This window comes from Balaenoptera ricei, chromosome 20, assembly GCF_028023285.1.
Source record: "Balaenoptera ricei isolate mBalRic1 chromosome 20, mBalRic1.hap2, whole genome shotgun sequence".
NCBI classification, from domain to species: Eukaryota; Metazoa; Chordata; class Mammalia; order Artiodactyla; family Balaenopteridae; genus Balaenoptera; species Balaenoptera ricei.
The window spans coordinates 14,620,987-14,647,384 of record NC_082658.1 but is presented as its reverse complement, the minus strand read 5'-3'; the positions used below and the strand labels follow the sequence as shown (position 1 = coordinate 14,647,384).

The following is a 26,398-nucleotide window of genomic DNA, read 5'->3' as shown; positions in this document are numbered from 1 at the left end:
AGGGGAAAAATAAAGACCCAATTATCCTCCATAAATAAGTTATAAGCAGTATGAACAGGGTCTTCCCAGCTTCCACAGAAATGCTCTGCTCTGGTGGCAGCAAGGGACTGAGGAGTTGACACGGGGGCTCGGGGTGCACCCCAAATCACCGACACAACAACTATCAGGCTTGAATGCTGTTAGCGATTATCTAATGCTTTGTCCTGCGCTGAGTCAATGGCTCTGAAAACTGGGAAATTGTATAGCATCTTTGTGATACAACATTGTGTGTGTGTGTCTATAGCTGTCATCCCATTCTGAAAGGAATCTAAACCCTCCAAATGTTAAGAACCGTTAGTCTAACCTCCTCATCTTAGAGATGAAGAGACAAAGAGGCTCCTTCAGGTTTCTGCCGCCGCAGACCCAGGACACACACAGATCTCCTCTGCCTTCGGGTCCAGCGGGCGGTGCTGGCCTGTGGGGCAGGGAGGTCTGGTCTGAGGCCACGGGGGAGGGTGGACCCTGAGGCCTAGAGGGGTGGGAGGAGGCTTTGCCAGTAGGATTACCAGATAAAACATAAGATGCCTAGTTAAATTTGAATTTCAGATAAATGAATACTCTTATAGTATAAGTATGTCCCAAATGTTACATGGGACATACTTATACTCAAAAATTATTTGTTGTTTATCTGGAATTCAAATTTAACCAGGCATCCTGGTTTGGGGGGGTTGTTATTGTTCACTCAATCTGACAACAGCCTAGCAGGTTTCAGCTAGGAAGCAAACAGTGAAGCACCAGCTGATGGATATTAATAACTCAGGGTTTGAGACTCAGACTACCTGTGACTTCAGTGAAGGCCACCGAGGCCCTGGCCTGCTGATAGGACCTGCTTGGTTCTCTCTGTGGTCTTGGGTGCTCTGAGGAGTCCCCAGGCACAACAGATATTCTGTACGCGTGTGGCCTCTCAGAAGATGACATCTCACAGGTCTGTGAAGAGTAAAGATCAAATTTATTTAATACAACACCCCTCAGGGTCCCTGTGGCTGTGTCAATGAGGAGGACAAGGGAGGTGGTTCCGCTTGGGTGTGCTCACTCGTGCAATCCCACCGCAGAATGGCCGCAGCCCCTCATCCACCCACTCAGGGCACCATCAGAAACATCTGAAGACCTCGGGAGACCATTCCTTTAGCAAGGAATAAATAACAAAAAATTAGTAAGAAAAATAGGCATTTCATTCTTCTATTAAAAAAAAATATTTGCTGGAGGCAACCATCTTCCTGTCCTTCGGCCTTCAGCACGGTAGAGGAAAAGAAAGAAAGGGAATAGAAAACCAGCTCAAGAACATCTGTGCTTTGTCCAACTTCATTTTCTATTTGGTGCCTTGCACAGAATGAACCTCATCTTCAAGTTGGCATCTCAAAGGGGTCGCTCCCAAGCAGCTCTGTTTTCCCATCTGTGGCAGGTGAGGTGGTAGAGGGGACAGGGTGCAGCTGTCTGGTCCATGCTGTGCACTTCCAAGGAACAAGGACTGCCCAGAACCACAGACCCCTGAAGGACCAAAGGCAAAGAGAAAAACTAGCCCCCAAGTCAGGCCATTCGCTAGGAGGGATTGACTACAAAACAGAAACCGGTTTCCGTGTATGAGGGGACTTGGAAAAGTTCTTGATCTCTGTACAAAACAAAATATTCAAGTTTCAAAATATCTCAGTGGCCAGTTTACTCTGAACCTCCTGCTGCTTCCCTCCACTCCCGAGGGTGCTCCGGCTTGGTGGGAGGCGGGCCGTGTGGGAAATTAACCAGCCCCTCTGTTGGCCCTTTATACCCAACATAAATGTAGTTAAGATGGATTTAAGAACTGGTGACTTGGCCTGAGGAATTGCCACGTTCGGTGGGAGCAGGGCAGGTTCATAAATAAGTGCACAAAACTCTTGGAATACAGGAATCATCTGCTCTTCTCAGCATGTGGGTGTCCTCCCAGGGAGGGGCGTGTGCTCTCGGAGTCCTAAGTTCCATCAAGGGAGCCTTCCGTTCTCTGCAGTGACAAGAGACAAGACACGCTATGGTCACACCCTTCAGGATTGGAGACTGGCCTGGCGGAAAGATACGAAAAACTGCACATAGCACTTCTCAAAGGAACTGCAAAGCAGCGCTGTCATCCGAGGACACCCCCCGCGGGGCAGCTCCTGCCCGCACTCGTTTTTCCCTTCTCTCCACACCTGCTCTGTAGGGCCTGCAGCCTCTACTCCCCCCGCAGACACGTTGCACATCAGGCTAGCAGCCAATTTCATCAAGCACCCACTGTGAACCCAGCACTAGGTCCCATGGGTGCTACATGGGGAAGACTAGAAAAGAGGAAGACTAGGAAAGTTAAGGGACACCTGGTGTCTTGCTCCAGCTCTGCCTCTAACATGAGGTGAACCTTCCCTAGGTCTGTTTTTATATTTCAAAATGAAAGACTGAACTCAAATGATCAAACCTAAATGTTTTTAAATTATATGATTCTGCCTTAAAAAGGAATGAAATTCTGATTCCTTTCAACATGGATAAACCCTGAAAACATTATGCTAACTGAAATAAGCTAGACACAAAAGGAACAAGTGATTCCACTTAAATGGGGTCCCCAGAAAAGCCAAGTTCATAGAGACAGGAAGTAGAATGGTGGCTGCCATTCTGGGTGGAAGGGGAAATAGGAAGTTAGGGCTTAATGGGTACAGAGTTTGGGTTTGGCATAATGAAAAGTTCTGTGGATGGATTTGGCAATTGTTGCACAACAATGAGAATGCACTTAATGCCACTGAATTGTACACTGAAAAGTTGTTTAGATGGTAAACTTCATGTTGTGTATATTTTGCCACAATAAAAGTGAAAAAAAAATTTTCTTAAATTCCAGATGCCGCCTTGCAGTGTTCTCTAACTGCTCCACAGGGTATGTGTGTCACCTACACACCCATCAGTGACTGGACCCCCGTCTGACCCAGGCACTGTTCTTTCTGCTGAGGATGCAAGAACCTGCCCCCGAGAATTTTATATCCTATCCATTATTGACAAACAATGTTAGCATGAAGTAGAAGGTGGAAGAGGTCCTAACAAACTGCAGAAGGAGTTGAGAGGTGGTGAGCGGACCCTAGCTGGGCAGCGAGGTGAGGTGGATTTTGATGAATGGACGGAGCAAGGGGGCAAGAGTGGAGCATGCTGGGAGATACTGGGCCCTGGGCGGCAGTGAGTCTGCAAGAGCAGGCAGCACCTGCCTGAGTGCCTGACTCTGGGCCCTCTGTGAGCACAGGGCCCCCTGCTGCAGGTGGATCTCAGGGGGAGGCAGGAGTAGAAGTTGTGGGGATTGGCCAAGGCCTTGGGAACGCCATGGCTGGGCTGTCCGTCTCCCTGAGGGTTGGCTGAGATGGAGTCCCTGCTTTATTCTGATCCTGCCAGGGCTGAGGAGCCTCTCGGAAGAGGATGCACGTCTGTGGGGCCCCAGCCGGAAGGCCGAGGCTCTGCCTCCTCCTTTGCCAGGAGAGACCCAGGCAAGCAGGCCAAGAGAGCTGTGTTGGCCCCTGGGGGCTGGAGGCCCGCCAGCCCTGGCAGCTACCCTCGCTCCACTTCCTCCGCTCGGCTGGGGGTGGCGGGGTGTGTGTGTGTGTGTGACCCTGGTGTCCAGCCTTCTGCAGGCCCCAGACCAAGTCCTTCCCCAGACATCTCCGCTCCCCTCTCCAGGGGAAGTGAGTGCTCGGGGAGCTGCTGCAGGACCAGCTCCAGAGATGGGAAAGGCTGGGCCACAGTCATCCAGGCCTTGGGGATTTGGAAGTTAAGGTTAACGTGCTCACATCCAAGGCTGTGCTTGCCTGTGTGTAAATCAGAGGCCAGCTGTCAGGCACCAAGTACAGCCAAGAAATTGCCCCACTTCTGGCCAGAACATGGTGTGGACACTCTCAAAGGTCATTTTGCTTCTAACACTCCTGGGATCTCCACTTCCTGCTTCTAGAATGTTCCCCCCCCCAAGCACTTCCAATGAACCAGATCTGTACTAGGTGCTGGCTTAATCCTTGCAACAACTAAGTGAGAGGGTTCTATTTCCTCCAATTTACAAATGAGGAAGCTAAGGCCCCAAGAGGTTAGGAAATCTGCCTGAAGTGACATGTCTAATAAATAGGTATAAGGGAAAAGTCAAGTTTGAATGTGGGTCTCTGCTTCCTGTCAAAGCTTGGCTTGGGTTGAATCCTGTGCTTTGGGTAAGCAACTGCTACCTTCCTCTCAGGTGACAGGGACATTTCAGGGCCAAGTGAAGTAAATTCTCCATCCATGCCTTATGCTGCCAGAGTGTTTGATGAAAAGAACTTTAAAATAGATAATCAATTAGCTTTTATATGATAGTTTGCAATCTGCAAAGTACTCTGCACACATGTTTCTCACTTAACCCTTAAGATGGTCCTTAAATAGGTAGACATTACTGCTTTTGTTGTTGCCATCACCATCTCCATTTTACAGACGGGGAAGCTTAGGCTTGGCTGGAGAGCTGGAACTCATGCCCCAGTCTCTTGATCCCAACTCCAGGGCTGTTCCCATTGCAGTCCAGCTGCCTGCTGCTTCCCGGGAGGGAAGGAGATGAGTTGTAACTAGAAATTGCCTTTTGTCAGTAAGAAGGCAAGTCCCTTCCAAGATCCTGAGACCCACGCAGGTCCAGATTCATCCCTTTAAGTACAGGGTGTTCTCTTTCACGTTATCTGTCTGCCTGGGCCACAACACGATTTATAAACAAGGCAAAAATGGCAGAGGAAAAATGAAGTCAGAATGTGCCATTGAAGCAAGTCGAACAATACTAAATTAGTATTTGGCTAAGTGGCTATCTCATTGTTAAGATATTTCCTCCAATATGTTTTCAGAAGCAACGGCCATTAAACAACTGGGAATGATCGCCAGGTTTGATTTCAGGAAGGAAATCCCCTCCCATTTCCCTGCTGAGCAATTCAATTAATTTTCTCCTGACCCTCACCAGCTGATTATTAGGGAAACTATACCTGCTTCTTTTATAAACAAGACGCATTCCCGCATTCCCTTAAAGATTCAAAATGCCTTTCCCAACGGCTGGGAATCCCTGTGCTCCCGCCAAAAGGCCTTATTATTTTGCGGCACAGGACCAGCCATGGGTGAACTCTCAGGAGCGTTCTGGAAGCAGACCCCTGGGGCCATGGGCCGGCTTCTGGGGAAAGGGAAAGTTCTGTCTGTCCTAGAGCTCAGAGCCTTTGTCCAGAGAGACCATTTGGATTGAAGAAAAAGTAAATAAGTCAGTCCTGCAGGTCCAGCAGACCTGCCTCGGGTGGACACAGACATGATTATTGCAGCGGGCGAACATCTCTTTATCTGAGTCCCACAAGGCCCATGGGGCAAAGTTCTCACTTTCTACTCTCGCAACGCCATGATGGCTGGGGCAGTGACATCACTTCTTGGAGGGAGTCTTGTGTTGTGGACTGGCCGTGGAGTCTGGGGACCTAGGGTTCTAGGCCTGGCTCTGCTATTAACAAGTTGGGTGACCCTGGTCAAGCTGTCCTGCCAATTCAGGACTCGGTTTTCTCATCTATAAATTGGGCCCCCTTTCCTTCCAATGCAACAGTCTCTGATTTCAGGAGTCTGGGTGGCTTAGGCTAGAAAAAGACATTCATTTCATTCCTCTTTTCCTTAAATTGATAGCCTTCCTCCATAAAAAGAATGTCAGCGGCTTCCTGTCTGTCAAAGGCATAATGAGTTCTCTGTTTTACAAGAATTCAGACTCAGGCAAAACAAAGGAAGCTGGGGGCCCATTGGAAGGGCTACCAGCAATCCTGCTGAAAGTTCTTCCCAGACCTTAAAGAAGCAGTTTGAGAGACAAACCCCTCATTTCTTAAGATGTTAGCTGCCTAGTTAGTTAACTCCTGTGCTGCTGGGTAGCTCATAAAAAGGTTGGGAGTAGGAAGATAGGGGAAAATGGGTCTTTGCAAAACTTGAACTTGGGCCTCTGCACTTCTTTTAAACATTCCCATCTGCCAAGTGGCAGCTTCCTAAATCCTCTATTTCCTACAGAATGAAACCTCATAATGAGGGGTTCGAGTCTTTCCCAAGCAAGCCCTAACTGACCTTTCCCCTATCACTTGTCACCGGCACCCTCGTCTGCTCCCACTCCGAGCTGCTGGAGGCTGCTCCATCCCTCACGCCTCTGCCCCTGCTCATCTTTCTACCTGGACGCTGCTGTAACCAGCTCATTCCTCATGGCCCATCCAAATGACCCCTCCTTGGTGAAGAGACCACTAACCAGGCAGAACAAAGCACCTCTGTTCTCTGTTTCCATGGCTTCTGGAGTAGCTGTTATCCCTTTGCTTTCTCAGCCAAGAAAACTCATCTGATTCCCTCACTGGATCAAAGACCTTGTGTGTCCCCTGCAGCAGAGGGCCTGGTGTGTGAGGGTGACTGTTGGATGCCTCTCTTCTCCAAGTACACCCCCCGAATCTGCCTCACCTCCAAGGACCTAGACTCAGAGGAAATGTGGACTTTGCTGATCTGGAGCTGCGAGCCCCAGATTCCCAACCCTGCGGGAGACTTCCAGGCTCTCCCTTCACAAGTGGGCTGAGTGGTAATGATGGAAACAGTAGGAGAGAATTTCAAAACCACAACTGGCCTAGAAAACCTGGCTAGCCTGATGACCAGGCTAGTCACAGGAGCCCAGGCTCCTGGTCTAAAACAGATGAGGCTAGTCCAGGGGTGTAATTGCTGGGGCTGCAGAACCTGGGTGAGTCTGGAAATACTTCACTGTTCAATGGACTGTTTTCAAAAAATAGTGCATACGAAATGTGTACTTACAGAATATCTGTTTTCCACGAAATCTGCAAAACAAAGGAGAACACGGAGGTGAGCAACACAAAGAGCACGAGTTAGGCTCCGCCCCCACACCCCCACCCCACCCCGCGCGCCCAACATCTCAGGAGCCAAGCAAGTGAAGGAAAGAGGGCGGAGGCGGCGGCGCGGTGTGGGAGACGCCAGACCCTCAAGCTTACTGGGTGCCCAGGTTTACGGCTCCTTTGCCCACAGAGAGCTTCCCCTGGGCCCTGTAGCTCCATGTGACAAGCATATAACGTCCCGGGCAGCTAGTTTAACATTTTAAACAGTTGTTTAAAAATTAATAGCACCTGTTAGTTTAGGGAAAAAACCCTGAAAACTACAGAAAAGTAGAAAGCAGGTAAAAATTATCTCTGGTTCCACTGTTGACTTAAATGTCAACATTTAAGTTGAGCTTCTTTCCAAGTTTCGGCTATTTTAAATAATGCTGCCAATGTCCTCTTTGGGAATAAAGCAATTTCCATATTTCATACTAGCTTGTCTGTTCCCAGGAGTGGGATCAATGGAGCAGAAAGTACCAACAAGGCCAACGCCCTTGGCATATGTGGGTTCAAGTGCTGTCTGAAGGGCAGGGCCTGGGGAGCCTCATCTCAGTCATCCGGAGACCACACAGTCTTCCTGCCAGGGTGCACGCCGGCACTGGCTGGACATTCTGAAAATGTCCAGAAGAGAACAGGAGACATTGCATCGAAGGTGAGTGACCCCCGCCTGCATTAGTTAGAGATGGTTTTCACGGCAAGAGGCAAGAGAGGGCTATGATTTGCCTCTTGGACAGGACCAGGCCCCACTAACAGCAGAGTTTCTGAATGGGGAGTGGCCTACATGTTGGGGCTGATTCCCCAAATAGCCCACTATGGACATGGCTCCGAAGACACAGAAGCCTGGGGAAGGCCCAAGAGGAGATGAGGGTTTGGGGGTTGGTTGCTATTCTTAAAGGTGGTGGAGAGTCATACCCTGTCCCCACTCCCAAATCCTCAGTCTTACTTGAGAGGCAATTCAAGGGGCCTTGGTGCCGCCCAAGCTCAAGCCCAGTCCCTTTGAATCCTGGGCTGTCTCAGGACCCACTGTCATGACGGGAGTCACAATCTTCTGTTTCTTTCTCTAATTTAAAAATATCCTGTTTCCACCAGTCCACTTCCCCCTCAAACCCTGTCTTATCACAGCTCCATTGTGCGTCTCCTCTAGAGGGAACTGGGCCAGGAGTTCCTAAGGGGCCCCCTTCTGTCCTGGCTGGGTCAGAGGTAGGCGTCAAAGGCCAAATGGATGAATCAGCCCGACCAAGAAGTTGAGCCATTGTGTAAACTTCCACACATTGAGTGAGGCTGTGGGCAGCACCCCACCCCCAGCCCAAACCTGACCTGGGAGGACCCAAAGGATCCCATGCTTCCCGTTCCTCCAAAGCCCCAAGGGCTCTGGAATCAGACACAAGAGGGCAAGAGCCTCAGGCTGTGTTTCCTAAAGCAACAGGGACACAGAATACTAAAATTCAAGTATGCTGATAATGCTGATGGAGCACCAAGTTATGCGCACTTGTTTTGTTTCTTTTTGGTACCAGAATCTGGTGGGTAGTATCCATATTTTTTTTTTTAATGGAGCAAGTTTTACTGCCTTGCACTCTGAGGTAGGAGATGCCACCCTGGGGGCAGGCTGGCAGTGCCCACTAGGCTAGTTAGCTCTGGGCCTCGCAGGATAGGTGGGGATGGGTCCTCAAGTGCTCTTCTCTCCCTCCCAGAGGGGACATGGCATAGGGCCCCTCTGTTCTTTGGTCCCGTCTCCATGACCAGCCACTCTTGGTATACTGGATTTCTGCTCCCTTAAGAAGTATCCCAGGAGTCTGAATTCCAGGCAAAGAGAAAGCAGAAGAAAGAGGCTGAGTGAGGGAGGTGGGCCCTGCCTGATCCAAAAGACATAGGTTAGTGTCTGGAGCAGGACTTGGCATCTCTCCCCAGAACCACCAGTTTTCAGGTGGGATGTGCCCAGGATACCTCCAAGGTGGGCACAGGGCATCTAGGGAGGAAAACCAGCTCTTGTCTTGGAGGAGTCACAGGAAACGAATTCCTCCAAACCAGAGTTTCTTGACACGGGCACTACTGACATCCTGGGCTGGGTAATTCTCTGTTGTGGGGCTTGTCCTGTGCGTTCTAAGGTGTTCAGCAGCAGCCCTGGCCTCCAGCCATTAGATGCAGTAGCACCCCTCCTCCCGCCCCAAATTATGACAACCAAAAATGTCTCCAGACATCGCCAAATGTCTCTTGCATTGAGAACCTCTGCTCTAAACTGTGGAAATCTTATCCTAGACCTTAGTTCTTTCATAGGGAAGAACTTGACTGCATTGCTAATTAATTATAATAAACCGCTTTACTCTCCTGTCTTAAAAACTGGGGTAAATAGATGTCAATCAGTTATACTTTGGATGAACTGCAAACCATTTTATAAAGTACTTTCAGGATAAGCTGGAGCACTGTAAAACCATCAGTCGCCGAATCAGAGTGAAGACACAAACTTCCCCGGCTAGCCAGGAATTCCAGTTCACACAAGGCTCAAGCAGGCTGAGTGAAGCTGACGAGTACGCCACGGACAACCGTGAGTTCACTTACGGAGAGGCTCTCTACCCAGCTACAGTTTAGCTCCTTTAGCTCATGTCACTAGGAGAGGACTAGAGAACAAGGGGGAGGAAAAGAATCAAACCTTTCCTTGAATTAGCTGGCACCAGTCAGAGGAGGAAGAGGTTGGGTGGGGGGCGCTTTTGACCCCAGGTCAGCTCACAACCCGGAGCACCAAGCTATGAGCAAACCCTGGGAAGACGCCTCCTCCATCTCGACCAAGAGAACTCAGCTGAGTAACAGATTATCCTGCGTGAAGTCCAAAAGCAAGCGGGTGGGAGTAAATGGGTTCTAGTTAAGGGCTGGGAGAGAAAGGTTCCACACTGGAACCTGGATCACTTTCCTGCAACGCTCACTTCTTAGGATCATCCACGTGCCTGCGTACTGAGGAGCATAAAAACAGACTAATCTTCCCATTTCTGGCAAGCCGTATCATTAACCATAACTAGAGCTACTACTGCTGACAAATCCTAACCTCAGGCAAATAAGTGAAAATGAAATAAGAACTTTAAAAAAACCCCATGTGCTAAGCTTGCAGATCTAAATTATGAGGAAATTATCAGCATTCTCTCCATTCCCCTGAGAAAGCTGAAGCTTTAGTGAGGGGCAAAATCTCTTTCTCCACCCGTTCTGGCAGTGTCCCCGGGGCTTGCTCTGTCTTCTCCTGAGGCTGACTTCAATTTGGTCTCTTTCTGATAAAGTCTTCCGAGTTCTGAGAATCCCTCTCCTTCCCTCCCTAACAGGCAGGGAACATGTAGCAAAGAATCATCTAATGGCTGGAAAGTGAAAAACCTCAAAGACAGAGAGGTTTCCTCGCCTCAGACTGAGTTAATTGCTGGGACAGGAAGATGTTAGCTCAGCTGTATGTCAACAAAATAGAACAGCAGCACAGGGAACTCTGCTCAATATTATGTAACAACCTAAATGGGAAAAGAATTTGAAAACGAATAGATACATGTATATGTCAAAAAAAAAAAAAAAAAGCCAAAGTAACTCCAATGGGAAAATAAGCTTTAATATCAACATTTTCTAGTATACTACTATATTAGTACTTATATTTTCCTAAAAACGAATATTTCAGGTGTTGGAATAGTTAAGAGTAGAAAACATAACACCATTTGTGCTTGAGTCACTGTAACAACATATTAATAATGAATTTAAATTTTCCAATAGGAGTTTCCCTGGTGGCACAGTGGTTAAGAATCCGCCTGCCAATGCAGGGTACATGGGTTCGAGCCCTGGTCCGGGAAGATCCCACATGCTGCAGAGCAACTAAGCCCATGCGCCACAACTACTGAGCCTGCGTACCACAACTGCTGAGCCCACATGCCACAACTTCTGAAGCCCACACGCCTAGAGCCCATGCTCCGCAACCAGAGAAGCCACTGCAATGAGAAGCCCGCGTACCATAACGAAGACTAGCCCCCACTCGCTGCAACTAGAGAAAGCCCGGGCACAGCAATGAAGACCCAGCACAGCCAAAAAAAATAAAATAAATTTATAAAAAAAAAGAATCTTCCCGCCAATGCAGGGGACACAGGTTCGAGCCCTGGTCCGGGAAGATCCCACATGCCGCGGAGCAACTAAGCCCGTGTGCCACAACTACTGAGCCTGCGCTCTAGAGCCTGCGAGCCACAACTACTGAAGCCCGCACACCTAGAGCCCGTGCTCTGCAACAAGAGAAGCCACCGCAATGAAAAGCCCGTGTGCTGCAACAAGTGGCCCCTGTTCGCCCCAACTAGAGAAAGCCCGCGCGCAGCAATGAAGACCCAACGCAGCCAAAAATAAACAAATAAAATAAATAAATTTATAGAAAAAAATTTTTTTCCAATATATTTTCAACTATGAAAAAATACAGAAGAGCAGATGTGCGTGACTGTGGTCAAGACCCAGTGGGAGGTAATGAGTTGGAAGAGATGCCTCCCTCCCTCCTCATTTTACAGAACCCACCTTCCACAACAGCCCTTACCCACTCAAGGGCCACGTACATTCCTGAGGAACACTGACATGTCCACCCCGCAGCAGCTCCACTGAGGCCAAGGGAATTTACTGGGGACTTGTGAGGAAACTGACGTCTGATGGGAGAGCAGTGGGGGTGGGGCCAAGTCTTATAACCTGATGAGGGCGGAGCCAAGACCAACCCCCAGGTCTCCTATTGAGGATGTTTTCCATGAGGTTTGCAGTACAGAAAACCGCCCAGGCTGGCCTCTGGCTGACACGAATGCAGCAGAAACACGGTAAAATGGCCCCTGAGATCCAGGACTTAAATTTGAAGGGCAAACGTGGAGTCAAAGGTGGGCAGAGGATTAGGATTGGCGCCAAGTGACCTGGGGAGTGACTCTTAGAAGGGACCGAGTCCCCACCCACCACAGACATGTTCCAGAGCCTGGGTCTGGAGACACCAAGGCATACACAAATGACCATCCCTTCCAAACGCCAGGACGCTGAGACTCTGAATGTTATGACTGGAAAGCAACTTAAGATCATTCATTCAGCCACCTGATCTGACAGATTAAAACAGCTGAACGTAGTCAAGTTCACAGGGACACAAAGTAGAATGGTCGTCGTTGCCAGGGGCTGGGTCTGGGGAATTATCATTTAATGGGTAAGGAGTATCAGTGTGGAAAGACGAAAAAGTTCTGGAGATGGATGGTGGTGATGATCGTACAACAATGTGACTGTACTTAGTGTTACTGAAATGTACACGTAAAAATGGTTAAAATGGCAAGTGTTATGTGCTGGGTTGGCCAAGAAGTTCGTTTGGGTTTTTCCATAAGATGTTACGAAAACCCGGATGAACTTTTTGGCCAACCACAGGTTTAAAAAAAGAAAAAAAGTGCTGAGCTCAGAGCCTAAAGCCAAGATTGCAAAGACCTGGTGCCTCCCATGGCCTACAAGATCACCTGACACCCTCTCCAGGGCCCCGCCTGGGGCTACCCAGAGCCCCGCCTGGGGCTGCTCCTTGGAGGCAGGCCTGCCTGTTGCCCTTTTGCTTATCTAGAGGAGCAGTTTTCCTTTGCATCACTCAGGGGAAAAAGGGGGTCTAAGAGCCAGAACTACGCCCTGTGAGCCATTTCCCAAAATAGCCAGCCCTGAAGTGCTGCTTGTTGGAAGATGATGGGGAACTGAGAAACTAAGGTGGGGAAGAACGAAAACCTAAGAAGGAAAAGTCAGAGAAGACTCAGCCCTGCGCTCAGCCTGCTCACGGACCAGCCCAGAGACCCTCACCGGGGCCTTTTTTTATTGTGGGTCACAGCCTCCCCTCACACACACACACACACACACACGTGTTTCTGGGTTATCTCTGCCGGCCAATCTGGAGCAATCCCTCCAGGATTGCCTGGGAGTAAGAAAGACTCTACCCCTTCAAACGAGAAGCACAGCAGAACTCAGAGTGGTACGGTCAGAAGGGAACTCAGAGCATCTAGAAAATGGTTCTAAAAGTGTGTCCCCAGACCAGCAGCAGCAGTATGTGGGCATTTGTTAGAAATGCAAATTCTCAGCTCACTTAGACCTACTGAATCAGAGGTGGTGCCAGTCTACCTGTATTGTAACCAACCTGGAGAACCCCTGATCCAGATTCGAGCCCATGCCCCTCATTCCACAGAGAAGGTGACCGAGGTCCCGAGAGGCTCCATGGCTCACCCAGGGTCACCCAGACCACACCAGGCTGTTACTCTTAACTTCTGAAGCAGACAGAGTTGAATCCTCTACTTAGGCTGATGAAAGTGGAAGCCGGTGGGTTTGGCGACACAGAGGGGACGTGAGGCCTGTGAAGCGCGCCACTCCGCGGCCAGGCTCCCCGCACTCCGCCCCTGCTCCGCCACCACTGGCCTGGGACCAGGACAAGCTATTTGACCTCTGCCCATTTCCCCATCTGTAGAGCAGGAATAATAATAGAGCCTCCATCAACCCTACGATGGTTTTGAGTGGCTGACAGAGGAAAAAAAAGAAAAGAGAAGAGGAATCAACCAAGGCCTGCAGCCTCCTCCCCTTGGGCAGCAGCTGAGTGGGAAACGCTCAAAAACAGGAACTCCCTTGGCTTCCAGGACACTGGCTTTTGCAGCAGCGACGTCGTTTTGGCTATAAGACCCAGGGCTCCCTCTACCTACCTGGCAGGAGCTGGCTGCCAGATGAAAGACCAGATTATAGAGAGACCCAAGCCCCAACTGACACCTGATGGCCCAGACAGCACAGTGGGAATGCCCTGGCCTGGGAGACCGGAGCTGCCTCTAGTCTTGCCCTGGGCCAGGCACTAGGGCTCAAGTTCCTCATGCAATTTTTAGCTAAAATGGATTGAATGCTCACTGTATGGTAGGGGTGATACACTGACTGCGTGCTTGGAGTAAATGGCACCATCTCCCCTGGCGCCATCTCATCCCCTTTTCTCATTTAATCCCATCTCCATTTAACAGTTGAAGAAACTGAGTCACAGAGAGGTCAGGCCTCTTGGTCAAAGTTGCACAGTTGTCAAGTGGCAGCACCAGGACAGGGGCTCAGATATCTCCCAGCAAAACAGGGCTCTTTACCACCTCAAATCCCTGCCGGGTTGGGTTCTATGGTGCCTATGGTCTGTTCCAGCCTGAGGCCAGCGGGAGCAGTCAGGTTCCAATAGCCGGGGGACTGAGGACTCAGGCATCTAGAACCAGCCTGGGGACACTGAGAGAACCCACTTGAACAGCTACCCTAAAGCAGAGTAGAAAACCAGAATACGCCACCCCAAAACATGCCACTTTGGCATAAGGGTTATTTTGAGCTAGAGGCAAATGAGAATCAACGGATGCAGAAGGAAGCCTTCCGGGAGCTTCCCTCACCCCACTCTACCGAGTTACTCTCACTGCTTTTTTCTTGTTAATCTGTCTCTTTTCAGGCTAATTTGCAGGGTCCCTAACACAAGCCCTTTGGAATCCACACTGGGCATGGCCTTCACCAACTGTATGGGACCTCCAGGGGTGGCCTCAGGTGGCCACAGACCCCAGGCCTCCTGTAGCTGGGGTTCCCTGTGGCCTCCACACTTCACCAGCTTCCCCTCCCCCAAACCAAAGGCAGCTCAATGATCAGGAGCATGGAATCCAGCTCTGGGGTGGGCCAGTCCTGGTGTACTAACCCTAACCGTGGGGAACTGTTTTAAGCCCTCTATGCCTCAGTATCCTCATCTGAAAAATGGGATTTATTGTGGAGGATTGAAAGAGATAATGTAATATAGACCACTTAGCACAAACAGTAAGTGCTTAATAAACATGAGTTTTTGCATAACCAAAGCAACTGAAAGCAAACCATCTCAGGGACCATCCACGAGGAAAGCAAAGGGGGCATTTTTACACAATTACCCATCAGGACCAACCTTGAACCTGATCTGAGCTTCAGCTTTCTGTTACACTGGAAGAACAGAGGAAGCCTGTTTCTAAATTTGTGTTTTGCTAGCTCTGAATAGACTGAGACTGCAAAATGAGATACTGAAGCCAAAAATTCCCCAGGAAATGGTTTTCAAATATCATTCAGTCAGTGTCAAGTTCTCCATGGGGCTGAGTTTCTGCTCTACCCATGAAAATACCACTTTTAAAAAGATTAATTAAGGGGTGATTCCTAGTTCAGATAACAAGTAGGCTCTTCAGGTAAGACAGTGCTTCTCAAATATTGGTAGCATCAGAAATACATGGGACCAGGACTTCCCTGGTGGCTCAGTGGATAAGACTCTGTGCTCCCAATGCAGGGGGCCCGGGTTCGATCCCTGGTCAGGGAACGAGATCCCACATGCCTGCCGCAACTAAGAGTTCGGATGCCACAACTAAGGAGCCCGTGTGCTGCAACTAAGGAGCCCACAGGCCGCAACTAAGACCTGGCACAACCAAAATAAATAAATAAATATTTAAAAAAGAAAAGAAAAGAAAAGAAATACATGGGACCTTGTTGGAGTTCAGATTCTGGAGATTCTGACCCTGTGAGTCTGGTTTGGGCCTGAGATCGTTGCTACCTGTCTGTGGACCACCCTTGGGGTAGCCAGGCTTTATCAAAGTTTTCCAGCCTGTTTTAATAATTCCCTTTCAAAGAATCCACTTAAGTAGAGGTTTGTTGTACAAAGCAAGATGTCTGCATAGTGACTATTTTCCCCCTGGAATGTTTATGCCCTTTGGGTTGTGACTTATTTTCAGAATTTGAAAGTAGTCTTTGTGTGAAAACAGACTCAGATACAGGGAACAAACTGTTGGTGCCAGAAGGGAGGAGGACGGGGGATGGGCGAAATAGGTGTAGGGAATTAGGAGGTAGCAAACCTACAGTTGTATAAAACAATAAGTCATGGGGATATAATATATCACATAAGGTATATGGCTAATAATATTGTAATAACTCTGTATGGGGACAGATGGTTACTAGACTTATCGTGGTGATCATTTCACAATGTATGCAAACGCCAAACCACTACGTAGAACACTTGAAGCTTACATAATATTGTACATCGACTTGATTTCAATTAAAAAAAAAAGATAAAAAAATAAAAGTGGTCTTTGTGGATTTCATTTCATGAGACTGGAAGAGAATAATTACACAGAAAATGAGATTGCTGGGAGCATCCCCAGTTCCGTGTCTGTTCAGTCCCAGGGAATCTCTCCATGAGGAAGCAGTGGAAATGGGAAATGAAGTGGGGTCTGGGCTGAAATCAAAGGAAGCGGAAGCAGATCCATACACCCTTCCCCAAAGTCAGCGTGCTCACAGAAAGGCCGAAGCTACTGAACATCTTCAAAGCAAAGCACTGACTTTGCCTAAGACCTTCGGGAGCCCCAGTGCACCAGGGCCCGGCTGAGGAGCAGGTGAGGCCCCTGGCTGGCACCTGAGAACAGGCAGGGCCACGCTGCTTCTCCTGGGGTCAGGAGTGCGCGGAACGCTGCTGGGCATCTCATGAGCACACAGGGGCGCCAGGACACGCTTTGGTCCACCTGGCCGTTAGTTGGGTGTGAAGGTATAAGGTTCTGTTTGCCTGGCATGCAGCCGGCACTCAATAAGTGTTCATCGACTAAATAAATAGGACACGTCACCTGTGGCCACTTTTTAAGGGTGGTGGGGAAGAGAGGGTTAACAACTCTGGTACAACTCTGGCACCCTTTCTGGCCGCCTTGGCTCCTTCTTTCCCCTGCCCACTCCCAAGACCCCATGCATGAGATTGCGGGAAGTGCCCTCCCCCCAACCCCCGGCTCGGGGAGCTAGGGGGCCCTCACTCACCGGGGTCAGCTTTCCGGATTTCACTGTACACCGTCTCCGTGCCCTTTGTTCCCAGACCTGGAAAGGGACCAAGCACAGGTCAACAACTGCCTCTGGGCACCAGGTCAGCTCACTGCTGAAGCAGGAAAATGTCGGAGGCTCCCAGGCAAGGCTATACCCCACTACCCACCCCACGAGTGCCCATCTCCAGGAGCCGCTGGAATCCCTGTCACTACTGAGCCCGGGCCATTTCCCGGCTTTAGAAGATCATGGTCTCTCCAGCATCACTCTCAGCCTGGAAGTTTGAGGCCAACAGGCCACTGTGGGACCCCTGAACCTAGAGGGTGCACGTAGAGGTACCCCCAGCACAGACCTGTAGCCTCCAGCTCAGTGGCCCCATCCCTCTTCCTCTGCCACTGTGTCCCTCTGTCCAGCTGCTCTGACAGCCCCTCCCAGGAGGCTGGGTTAGGGTCTCCCAATCACCCAAGGTCTGGGTTAGAGCCTGGGTATCATCTGTGACTCTAAGGATAAGCTGGGACCCACTTACAACTCTAGACAACTGGGCTGGTTGATTTCAAATGTTAACAAGCCCGGCCTCATTGCAGATTGATTGAATTGGTCCAGGGTGGGCCCTGGTGTTGGTGTTTTTAAGAGCTTCCCAGGGGGTTCTAATATGCAGACAGGGTTCAGATCCTCTGGTCTGGACCCTTTCTGAACAGCAGACAAGATGACCCACTTAGGGTGTGGATTACACCCAGAGGAGACTCAGTGGTTTGGGAGACAAAGAGCCCCCGTACAGCCATCTGTTTAAGCTGACGTACACATACAGGTTGTGTATACACACACGGACACACACTCATGGTGCGTCTACATGCACTTACACACACAGACCCTCAGGATGGAGCCCGCCACTTCCCTCTCACCTGCACAAAGGACCAGGAAGCCTTATTGTAGAAAGGTGTCTGATGCCGTGTGGCCAGCATTCTCCCTCTATCAATTGGGAAACGGAACCCCAGACTGGGTGATGCTTCCTGCCGCCATGGTCAGTGCCACGTGGATGTCGTTTTCCTCAGTGGCAGATGGCCAGGGCACGTACACAGATTCTAACTACACCAAGATATCCTCGACTCACCAGGCTCCCCTCTCTCACGCCCTGATCCTGCACACACTCCTCCGCTGTCTGCACGGCCCTTTTGCTTTGCCCCGTTCCTCCTCATCCTCCAAGCCCCAGGACAAGCTTTGCTCCTGCACTTGGTGGCACATACCCTCACACACCTACATACTCCCTTACACACTCCCCCCTTCCCTGTGCCCTGGGCAGTTACGTGGGCTCCCACAGCACTTTGGGGACACTTGCCCACGACACACTGACACGACTTGTCCCCAGGACCGTCTCCCCTGGTGGACCCCACGCTCCTCTAGGGCAGTGCCTTGGGTCTTGTGCTCCTCCCGATCCCAGACTTTGCACAGCTACCTGGAGGCACCTATAAAGGTTTGATGGGACAGTGAAGACAACAGTCAACGTCCCTGCGGGTGTCTCTGTCTCAGACTCCCAACCTTCAGGAAGGTCTTGGCATGATCAGCCTGATCTCTGAGGTTTTAGGTCTTAGGATTAAAATCACGGTCATTCATCACACACGAGATGGTCGTGGTTCCTATGTCATGACCTAAATGGCAGGAGAAAGCTTGGGTGGCAGTTCAGATAGACAGCTGCACTGGGGCACTTGGGGTGCCAGGACCTTGCAGAAGGCATCGTAGTGACTCCCCCCAGGGCACCAAATAGCAGTTGGTACTCAGCAGAGTGGCTGAGATACCAGGCACCCCCTGCTGGGACACCTGCCTTTCTCTAAGAGGACAGCAGAGATGCCCTCACCACTCTCCACTCTCCACTCTCCACGGCACCAGATCTGAGGGTGTAGAGGGAAGCTCCAGCAACTCCCCTATCTACTGGGGGTTCTACCGCATCACTAAGGGACTCTTTGCTCAATGTCAGGCATGGGCAAGTCACTCGTTCAACATGGTCCTAACACCTACTGTGTGCTGGGCACTGTGGAAGAGGAAAAGGTGAGCAGGGACCTGGTTCCAGCTTTCGGAAGCTCCGGGCTCTGGGGCGGATGGTACGCAAACAATGCTGTGATAAACGCTCTAGGACACTGCACACCAGGAGCAGTGGGGGCCCTGCCAGCTCATCCTCCTTCACAGTGGGAGCCGGGGGCGTTGGGGAGGGAATGGAGGGGAGGGAATGGGCGGCCAAGCCTGGGGCCCTGGACACCCTTGGGAACTCCACCGCCCCCAGGCACATAAGGGGTGGCCAGCAGACCTCTGGTCACCTTGGGGACGCTCTGACACCCTCTGGACCCAAGGAGCTGCACTCAACTCCCTTTCACCTCATAACTCTGTGTATCAGCCAGGGCAGCAGGATGGTTTCACTTCTTGGTTGAGTTGCCAGATCTGCAGCTGGCCCGGCAGTTTCCCCCACTGCCCTCCTGGCTCCGCCCGGCCAGGGGGACGGGGTTTGCAGCTCACTGAGAGTGCCCCTCCTCCCGCTGCTCCGAGGCAGCAGCTGCCTGCTAATGACTAAACCAGGCCAGCAGGCTGTTTGTCTCTGCTGTCAGGGATGTTTCCGGATGGGCTTTGTTTTGGCTTCTGTTTTTCTCTGTTAACAGAGAAAGAGATGGCTTCAACGTCATGGGGTTTTCCCAGCAATTAGTCTCAGAGCAAACATGCAGCAAACCGGGATTTAACGAGTTCCTTCCCACCCCTCCTCCACCTCCAAGTGACCACTTGGTCAGCTGCCAGCCATGGTTAGAGCTGGACATGGTCCCCATTCCTTCCTCCATCCCATCTGTAGAGGACGGAGGCCTTGAGGACAGGGAACTGGGTTGGCCAAGATCAGGTCAAGTTGACTCACCACTGGCCTTGAACCCACAAAGTCTTGCCCTCACCTAGTAATGCCCCACTCCCCACCCATGAGAAAACAGGGGGACAGCATCCTGGGCCAGGCTGCTCTCCCCAACTGTCCCTTAGCTGCCAAAGAGGCTGGGTCCAGAAAACAACTTGAATCCTCTAGAAACTCTCCATTTCCATCCAAGTGACTTTCATTCCAGCTCTGCCGAGGCCCCTGCCGCCCACTCAGCACCTTTGTGCAAACTGGGGAAAGGTGACCCGGCTGGTTACAACCCTGCAGGTACAGAGCTTGGCAAGGAAAGCACCCCTGCTTTGCCCGGTCCCAGGGGTTCTCTTTTCCCTTCAACCGCTCCCCACCTTCAAGCAAGAAAAAGAAAACCAGACACTGCTAACGTGGAAACATCCCCACAGGAATGGAAAACGGATGCTTTTCCAAGGACAAAACCTTGCTTCCTTCTTCCTGTTTCAGTTTCCTTCAATCCAAAGCCTTCCAGGCCTCACGTACAGCCCTCATAACTCCACCTCGCCCGGGCCCAGCCGGCAGCAGGGTAAGGGTGGGGCCTGGCCCTCTGGGACAGGTATCAGAACCGTGAGGCCAGAACCCAGGGCAATCGCTCTCTGCTTGAGCACAGTGGGGCATGGAGGACAGCGGGGTTTCCCACACACATTCAGCCCTGCCCTCCTGTTGTGGTTCCCCTTTCCTTCCAAGTCTGAAGCCCCCTTAGGAGGAAGTAAGCTGTTACCTGTGGGACGGCACCCACGGTGCATGGTGATGGAGGGGCTCAGGCTGGACCAGGGAAGGCCGGCGAGGAGCGCCCTAAAGTCCCATCGGCCAGAGCCCACCCACGCTTGGTTCTGAGCACCAGACCCCTGCGCTGTCCCCTCCTGGGCTCTCAAATTTAACCCAACCGAACCAGGCTCCCCGTGAGCCTGTGCCTCCCAATCGCAGGCATCACGACCATCCATGCGGTTGTTTGGTCAAGAAACATGTAGTCAGTCATTCTGTCTCCCACAACCTGGCCACGAATTTTCATCCAGTACTGCGGTCTGTCTGTAACATATATCCAGAATCTATCCACTGCCAGCACTTTGGCTCCATCCTCATCCCCTCTTGCCTGGTTTCCATTTCTGTTCCCTTTAACCCGTCCTCCACACCAGCCACAAGGATCGTTTTTAAAAGAAGGAGGTTGGAACTTGTCACTTTGCTGCTTAAAGGCTTCCAAAGGCCCCCAGTCCACTGAGACTAGAACAAAAAGAGAACCCCAGCAGCCCTGCAGTCCGTGGCCCCGGCCTGGTCCTCCCAGCTTCATCTGCCTTCACTCCCTGTCGCCCTCTCTGCAGACATTTAAGGACCAGAAAGAGTCATTTAAGGATTCTTTAAGGTCTCCTTTCAGGTCTTTAAATGAGCCAAGCTCTAGGCCACCACCCACTGTCCTGCCACCCCTCACACAGGCCTTCTGGGACCACCCAGCCAGAAAAGGCATCACCTTTCAGGCCTTCCATCACACCCCACTCTTCCTGCAAGCTCTGACTCTAACCTGATACTATCTGCTCATCGGTCCCTTGTTTTCCTGACTCCCTCAGGGGCTACACCTCCATGAGAAGGGGACCACATATGTACCTTTGCTGCTTGCACTGGGGCTGGTCCATCATGGGCCCCTAATTTGCTAACCCAACAAGCAAATCACTTTACTGTGAAGTAAAGAGGAAGAGAACTTCAGGCCGGCCGTGGCCCCCACCCCTGCCCCGACCAGTCTAGACTTGGAACTGCGACGCCCTGTGTAGTGGTGCAGATCAGGCAGTACCAACTGCAGGGGCCATGCTGACTGCAGACTATGGGCATGGTGGCTCTGTTGTGCAGCACCCAGCCCCAGGGGCTACAGGGGACGGCCCTGCCTGGAAGGTTCCATGGACATATCTGTGGGCATGGTACCTGGAACTGTGCTAAGCAAGGGAAGAAGGAAGGAACCCCAAACTCCTTCCAGATCGTGGAGCAAGAGGTGACAAGAGAACGCCATCACCACGTGGCTCTGGCTGAGGCTACACAGGCACGGTCTGCAAAGCAGCCCCGGGCCTGCAAGGCTGAGTGGACGCAGCTTGGCCTCAGCCTCAGCAGGAAGGGGGATGCACAGCAACAGCCCTAAGGAGCTTCCCAGCAGGGCAGGAAGGCTCGGGTGGCTGCTTCCTTTGTGTGGCAGCCTCTGGGGGAGAGCTTCCCAGCAGGGCAGGAAGGCTCGGGTGGCTGCTTCCTTTGTGTGGCAGCCTCTGGGGGAGCTAAGGAGGTTTGGGAGGATGTGCCTCTTTTTTTTTGTGGTGCCCGAAGCAGCTGAGGTTGACGTTCTAGTGCTTGCTGTGGACTGACCCACCCTGAGTCAGTCTCCCCATTGCAGGACCAGAGCTAGGGGCCTTCTCCAGGCCAGTGTGCCCAAGAGAACCACACACAGAAAAACAAAGCCTGAAGCATAATGATGGTGCCACTGTTTACATGCAGAGGGAGTCTGTGCTTTCAAAAGCCTTTACCCAATTGTCCCTTTAAATAGCCAAGCCCTTTCATCCCCTTGCACATTTCATTTATACAAGCTCGGTCTGCAAGCAACTTTTTAAGGAAGGTGCTGGATTGGGGCAAGGGGGCTACCTCTGGAAGGATTCCCAAACACCCAGGAGTGAGGCTGCCTGCTAAGAGTCTCTCAACAGACCCATTTCTTAGCACTTAGTAATTGCTCAATAAAACGCAGCCATCATTAGTAGTATGATAAATAATAATTAATGAAATTTTACACCTCCAAACCTGGGTGGGTGTCACTGCTCCTGCCTTGGGCATGTCCAGCCCGTCTGTCTGCTGACCACCTCCCTTCTGAGTGATGAGGGTGACTAGATTCTTGTCCGGGGGCCACAGCACAGCCCACCCTGGCATCTACACCCAATCAGACAGTAAAACGTGGGGAATCCCTTGAGTGATGGTGTTACCTCTGTGAGGCTCAGGGGCGGTCACTTCCACTTCAGTGTACTCCACGTCCAAGGTCAGAGGCTCTGCTCGAAAGAACCACAGCAGCCTGCGGTTAGACAGAGTCTCCCTGGGGGGTCTCAGACCACAGTAGAGATTTCTATTCAAGTGATCGAAGAAGTCTGTATTTTAACAGGGAAGCTGGATGCAGGCTTAACTCCATTCTAAGTGGGCGAGAAAACTCAGGCTGGGAGAGGTAGTGAGGAGGCCTGCACTCCCGGGATGTGGAAGGACCCTCTGGCTCAGGTCCCGTTGTTACCACAGTGTGAGGACTTGTAAAGCTCATTAGATACAGAAAACAGACGGCATCGGCCACAGCAGTTAACTATAGAAGCCTTCTCCATGGCCACAGGCACAGAATGCTTTCTCCAAGATGGAAAGGATCTCAGGAAATGGGGAATGGGGGTCCCCAGCCTCAAACTGCTTTGAGAGTATGAGGCATATGCATAGGAGATCAAGTTACACCCAAAATGGAACTTCCTGATTCAGAATGGGCTACTAAATAAGTCAGGAGGATCTCCCTTCTCTTGGATAGTAGAGGCACAGGTGTTTTTTAATGTAGCATTACTGCAAATCATCATGTTGTACACTTTAAACTTACACAATGTTATATGTCAAGTATATCTCAATAAAGCTGGCAAAGAAAAGTGTTAAGAGGCTGGGGTGGGAAGAAGTACGCAGGGTACTTTAAAGGTAGTGGAAATGTTCTTTTTTTTTTTTTAAAGGATGATGGGTATGCAGTTATTTATTGAATTGCTATTGTTTATATTTTATACATAACTTATAAATATTATTTTGTATCTACTAAATGTTTAATAAAAATGAAAAATACATGAGAAAAAACAAAAAAATGAAAAATACACGATAAAAAATAAAATAAAATAGCACTGATGCTTACTTTTAAGACAAGTAACAAGAGACACGAGACAGCATCTTTGGAGAAAGCAATAGCCATCTCCATTTAAAAGAGATGAGGAAATATCCACAGGTCTTAACAGCTTTTGTTCTTTTCCTAGGGGTCTTTTATATAAAAGCAAAGGTTTCTAATTTTTAAAAAGTTAGATAGATAATTACCTTTATTTTCATTTAATGGCTTCATTGCATGGTTTCCAACATCTTCATTGTAACCTAGTTGAAAAATAACAGGATGAGTGACAATGGAATTCCTAGTTTTCTACATAAATTTTAGAAAACTCGGTGCCACTAACAAAAGGAGTCAAGCCCAAATTCTTCAGTGTAGTTGGCAACCAGCAGTGTATCTGGGGTCCAAATACCCTCCTGGTGGCCCTGGGTCCCATCCAACCCACTGCCTGGTCTCTTTCTAAAACCGGTATGATGCCCACCATCGCATGGGAGGGACACGCTATTTATGAGTTGTTCAAAATTCAGAATTGTTCACTAGAAGCAAGCTCAGAAGAAATTAAGCTTAATTCTAGAAGAGGCGAGCCAGTGACCACAAACATGAAGGATACTAGTGGACCAGTATCCTTCAGCTGGAGAATTGGATCCATGAGAACATGGTTTAAAGATATTGCAATACCTCCAGACTGCCACCTGGGCAGGAGCAAAAATTTCTTGATCTTTTTTATCAAGTTGTTCTTTATTAAAAAGAATTCTTACAAGTGTTACAAATACTACTCCTGAAGAACACATGGTTTTCCATTCCATTCCATTATGTATTTACAAATTACTATTGTGATTACTAACATACATTTATAAACTGAAATAATCCATGCAGAGAAAATATTATAAGAATTGGAGTATTTCTTGAATTTTGGAAATTTGGGAGGAAATTCTATTCTAATATAAGTCTTTATCAGCATTTAATTTAGAATATCATATCTTTGTTCTTATGTATAAATACAAATTACCAACAGAACCCACTTTATACCACAAAGAGGTATTTTCTCTATAGCACTGGATTACTTTTTGCTAAATATTCACCAAACTTTTCTGAATGTAGTTTCTTCAATGACATATTTGCTCTTTTCTCTTTATTGGCACATTACTCTTATTACGACAAATGTTTTATTTTACTTTTTAAAAAGTTTATGATTCAATACTATAGGAATTGCTCATTTCTCAAAAGATTTCTCAGGAATGCCCTGTAAAAGGTGTATTCTAAAAAGTTTTTATTTTGTGCGACGCTGTTACAGAATTAGAAAAGAACATCAGTGTTTAATTCCCAAAACTGTCTGGGACAGAACTTTTTGTGTGATGTAATCATGGCCCCCTCTGGGAAACAGACAACACCCCTGCTAAAAGGCCTGAACGATTTTCTCACAGACCTAATGGGATTAAGAACAGCTGGGGTTGGCTCCCCACCCTATTGAGCTGACTCTCAAGCTTGTGATAAACCTCATAACCAGTTATTCCTTTATTGTACCAGTCTTTTTTTTTTTTAATGCCTCTACCAACAGTGAGGTCTTTAAATTGGTTTCCCGCTGGGGCAAGTTTGAAATGAGACTGCCTTGTGTTTGCAATAAATAATTCCACCTGAGAAGATGTTTTACCAATGCCTTCATTTGATAGCTGGTCTCTCTCTTACAAATGAAGAATGGTTTCACTTGCACAGCGTCCAGTGTGTGAAGGGAACCCACGTGGGTGTCCACAGCATTATAATTATTCTCCACCTTTCATTCCTTGGGATATTTAGAAGGTGGTGAAATTAGAGCACAATGTTCTGCCTTTCTTCTTAAGCTTCTGTTTTGCTTGTTAGCTCACCACCCAATGCCTGATTAGATTAAGGGTCCCAGCTTGAAGCCAGAGTTTCCCTTCCAACCTCACCCCACCGCCCATAGATTCTGCTTCTCAGAGGGACAGGAGAGTGTAGAGCAAGTTGGGAAAAACTCTTAACAACTGCACAAAACCATGACGGTACCATAATGTCTGTTGGCTTCAGTGTTGGGATCTGACAACGTCTTCTCATTGTTGGAGTTCAGAAGTGGTGCTGCTGGCCTTAAATTGAAATTTAAAAAGGAAAAAGAAATAACGTTTTTTTGGCTCTAACTCCAAACCAACAAAATAATCAAGGAAAGAGCATGAGAAAACCAGGAAGAGTTTTCTGAAGTGAAGAAAGTTTTACTCTCTCACTTGGAACTAATGCTTTCTTCAGCTCTAGGATTATTTGACAAAAACCTTTTTGCTGTTGAAATAAGCGTCCGGGCCAAAGGGCGTACAAACATGAGGAGTCCTTTATGAAGTGAATCCCATGTCAGGAGGGGATTCCTCATCCTGTGCTATTGTTTCTTTCAGGAACAGAACGATAGTTTCCATGCTTTGGGATTTTAGATCTCAAGAACAGTAAAAATAGTACAACCATTTTTAAGGCAACTCTATTTTGCCAAGTAAGTAAAAAATTTTTTAATTCCATCTATCATTATAATTTCATAAGGAAAAGTGTAGACAGGACATGACCTCAGAATAAAGCCATTCCCTCCCGTGAAGGACAGTTGGCAACCTTCCACTGAGACACAGACACACACACACACACACACACACACCCCTACACCGCTCACACCCAAGGTCCTAATTTTTCTGAGTTTGCCAAGAACCACTGAAAACTTCCTAATGACAGGAATCCCTCCAGACAAGTCTATCCACACCCACAGGACAGCCACCCCTCTTCCAAGTACACTGACCTGGACATCTCCACCGGCATCTGCTTGGCTTTGAAAGACAAAGACAAGAACCAAAGTCAGTATAAAGAGCCCACAACCATATCAGACAGGAACACTCATTTCAACCATATTTGACTTGTTTGAAGATTGAATACCCATAAAAAGATGGAACAGAAAACCAAATATATTCACACTTTTTAAAAAAGGAAAACAAACAAATAAACGAA

General features: G+C 49.2%; 1 protein-coding gene across 2 annotated transcripts in view; it reads right to left on the bottom strand.

The window, feature by feature from the left end:
* Positions 1-967: 967 nt before the first annotated feature.
* PECAM1 (platelet and endothelial cell adhesion molecule 1) overlaps positions 968-26,398 on the bottom strand; it is a 54,564-nt gene continuing 29,133 nt past the window's right edge. For both annotated transcript variants that reach the window (XM_059908351.1, XM_059908350.1), the window contains 7 exons: positions 26,193-26,220; positions 25,433-25,509; positions 23,626-23,679; positions 22,515-22,577; positions 16,662-16,718; positions 6,805-6,827; positions 968-2,011 (listed from right to left, as the gene is read on the bottom strand). In XM_059908351.1, coding sequence (XP_059764334.1) covers positions 1,982-2,011; positions 6,805-6,827; positions 16,662-16,718; positions 22,515-22,577; positions 23,626-23,679; positions 25,433-25,509; positions 26,193-26,220 — 332 coding nt within the window. In that variant the 3' untranslated portion in view covers positions 968-1,981. The remainder of the gene's footprint in view (positions 2,012-6,804; positions 6,828-16,661; positions 16,719-22,514; positions 22,578-23,625; positions 23,680-25,432; positions 25,510-26,192; positions 26,221-26,398) is intronic.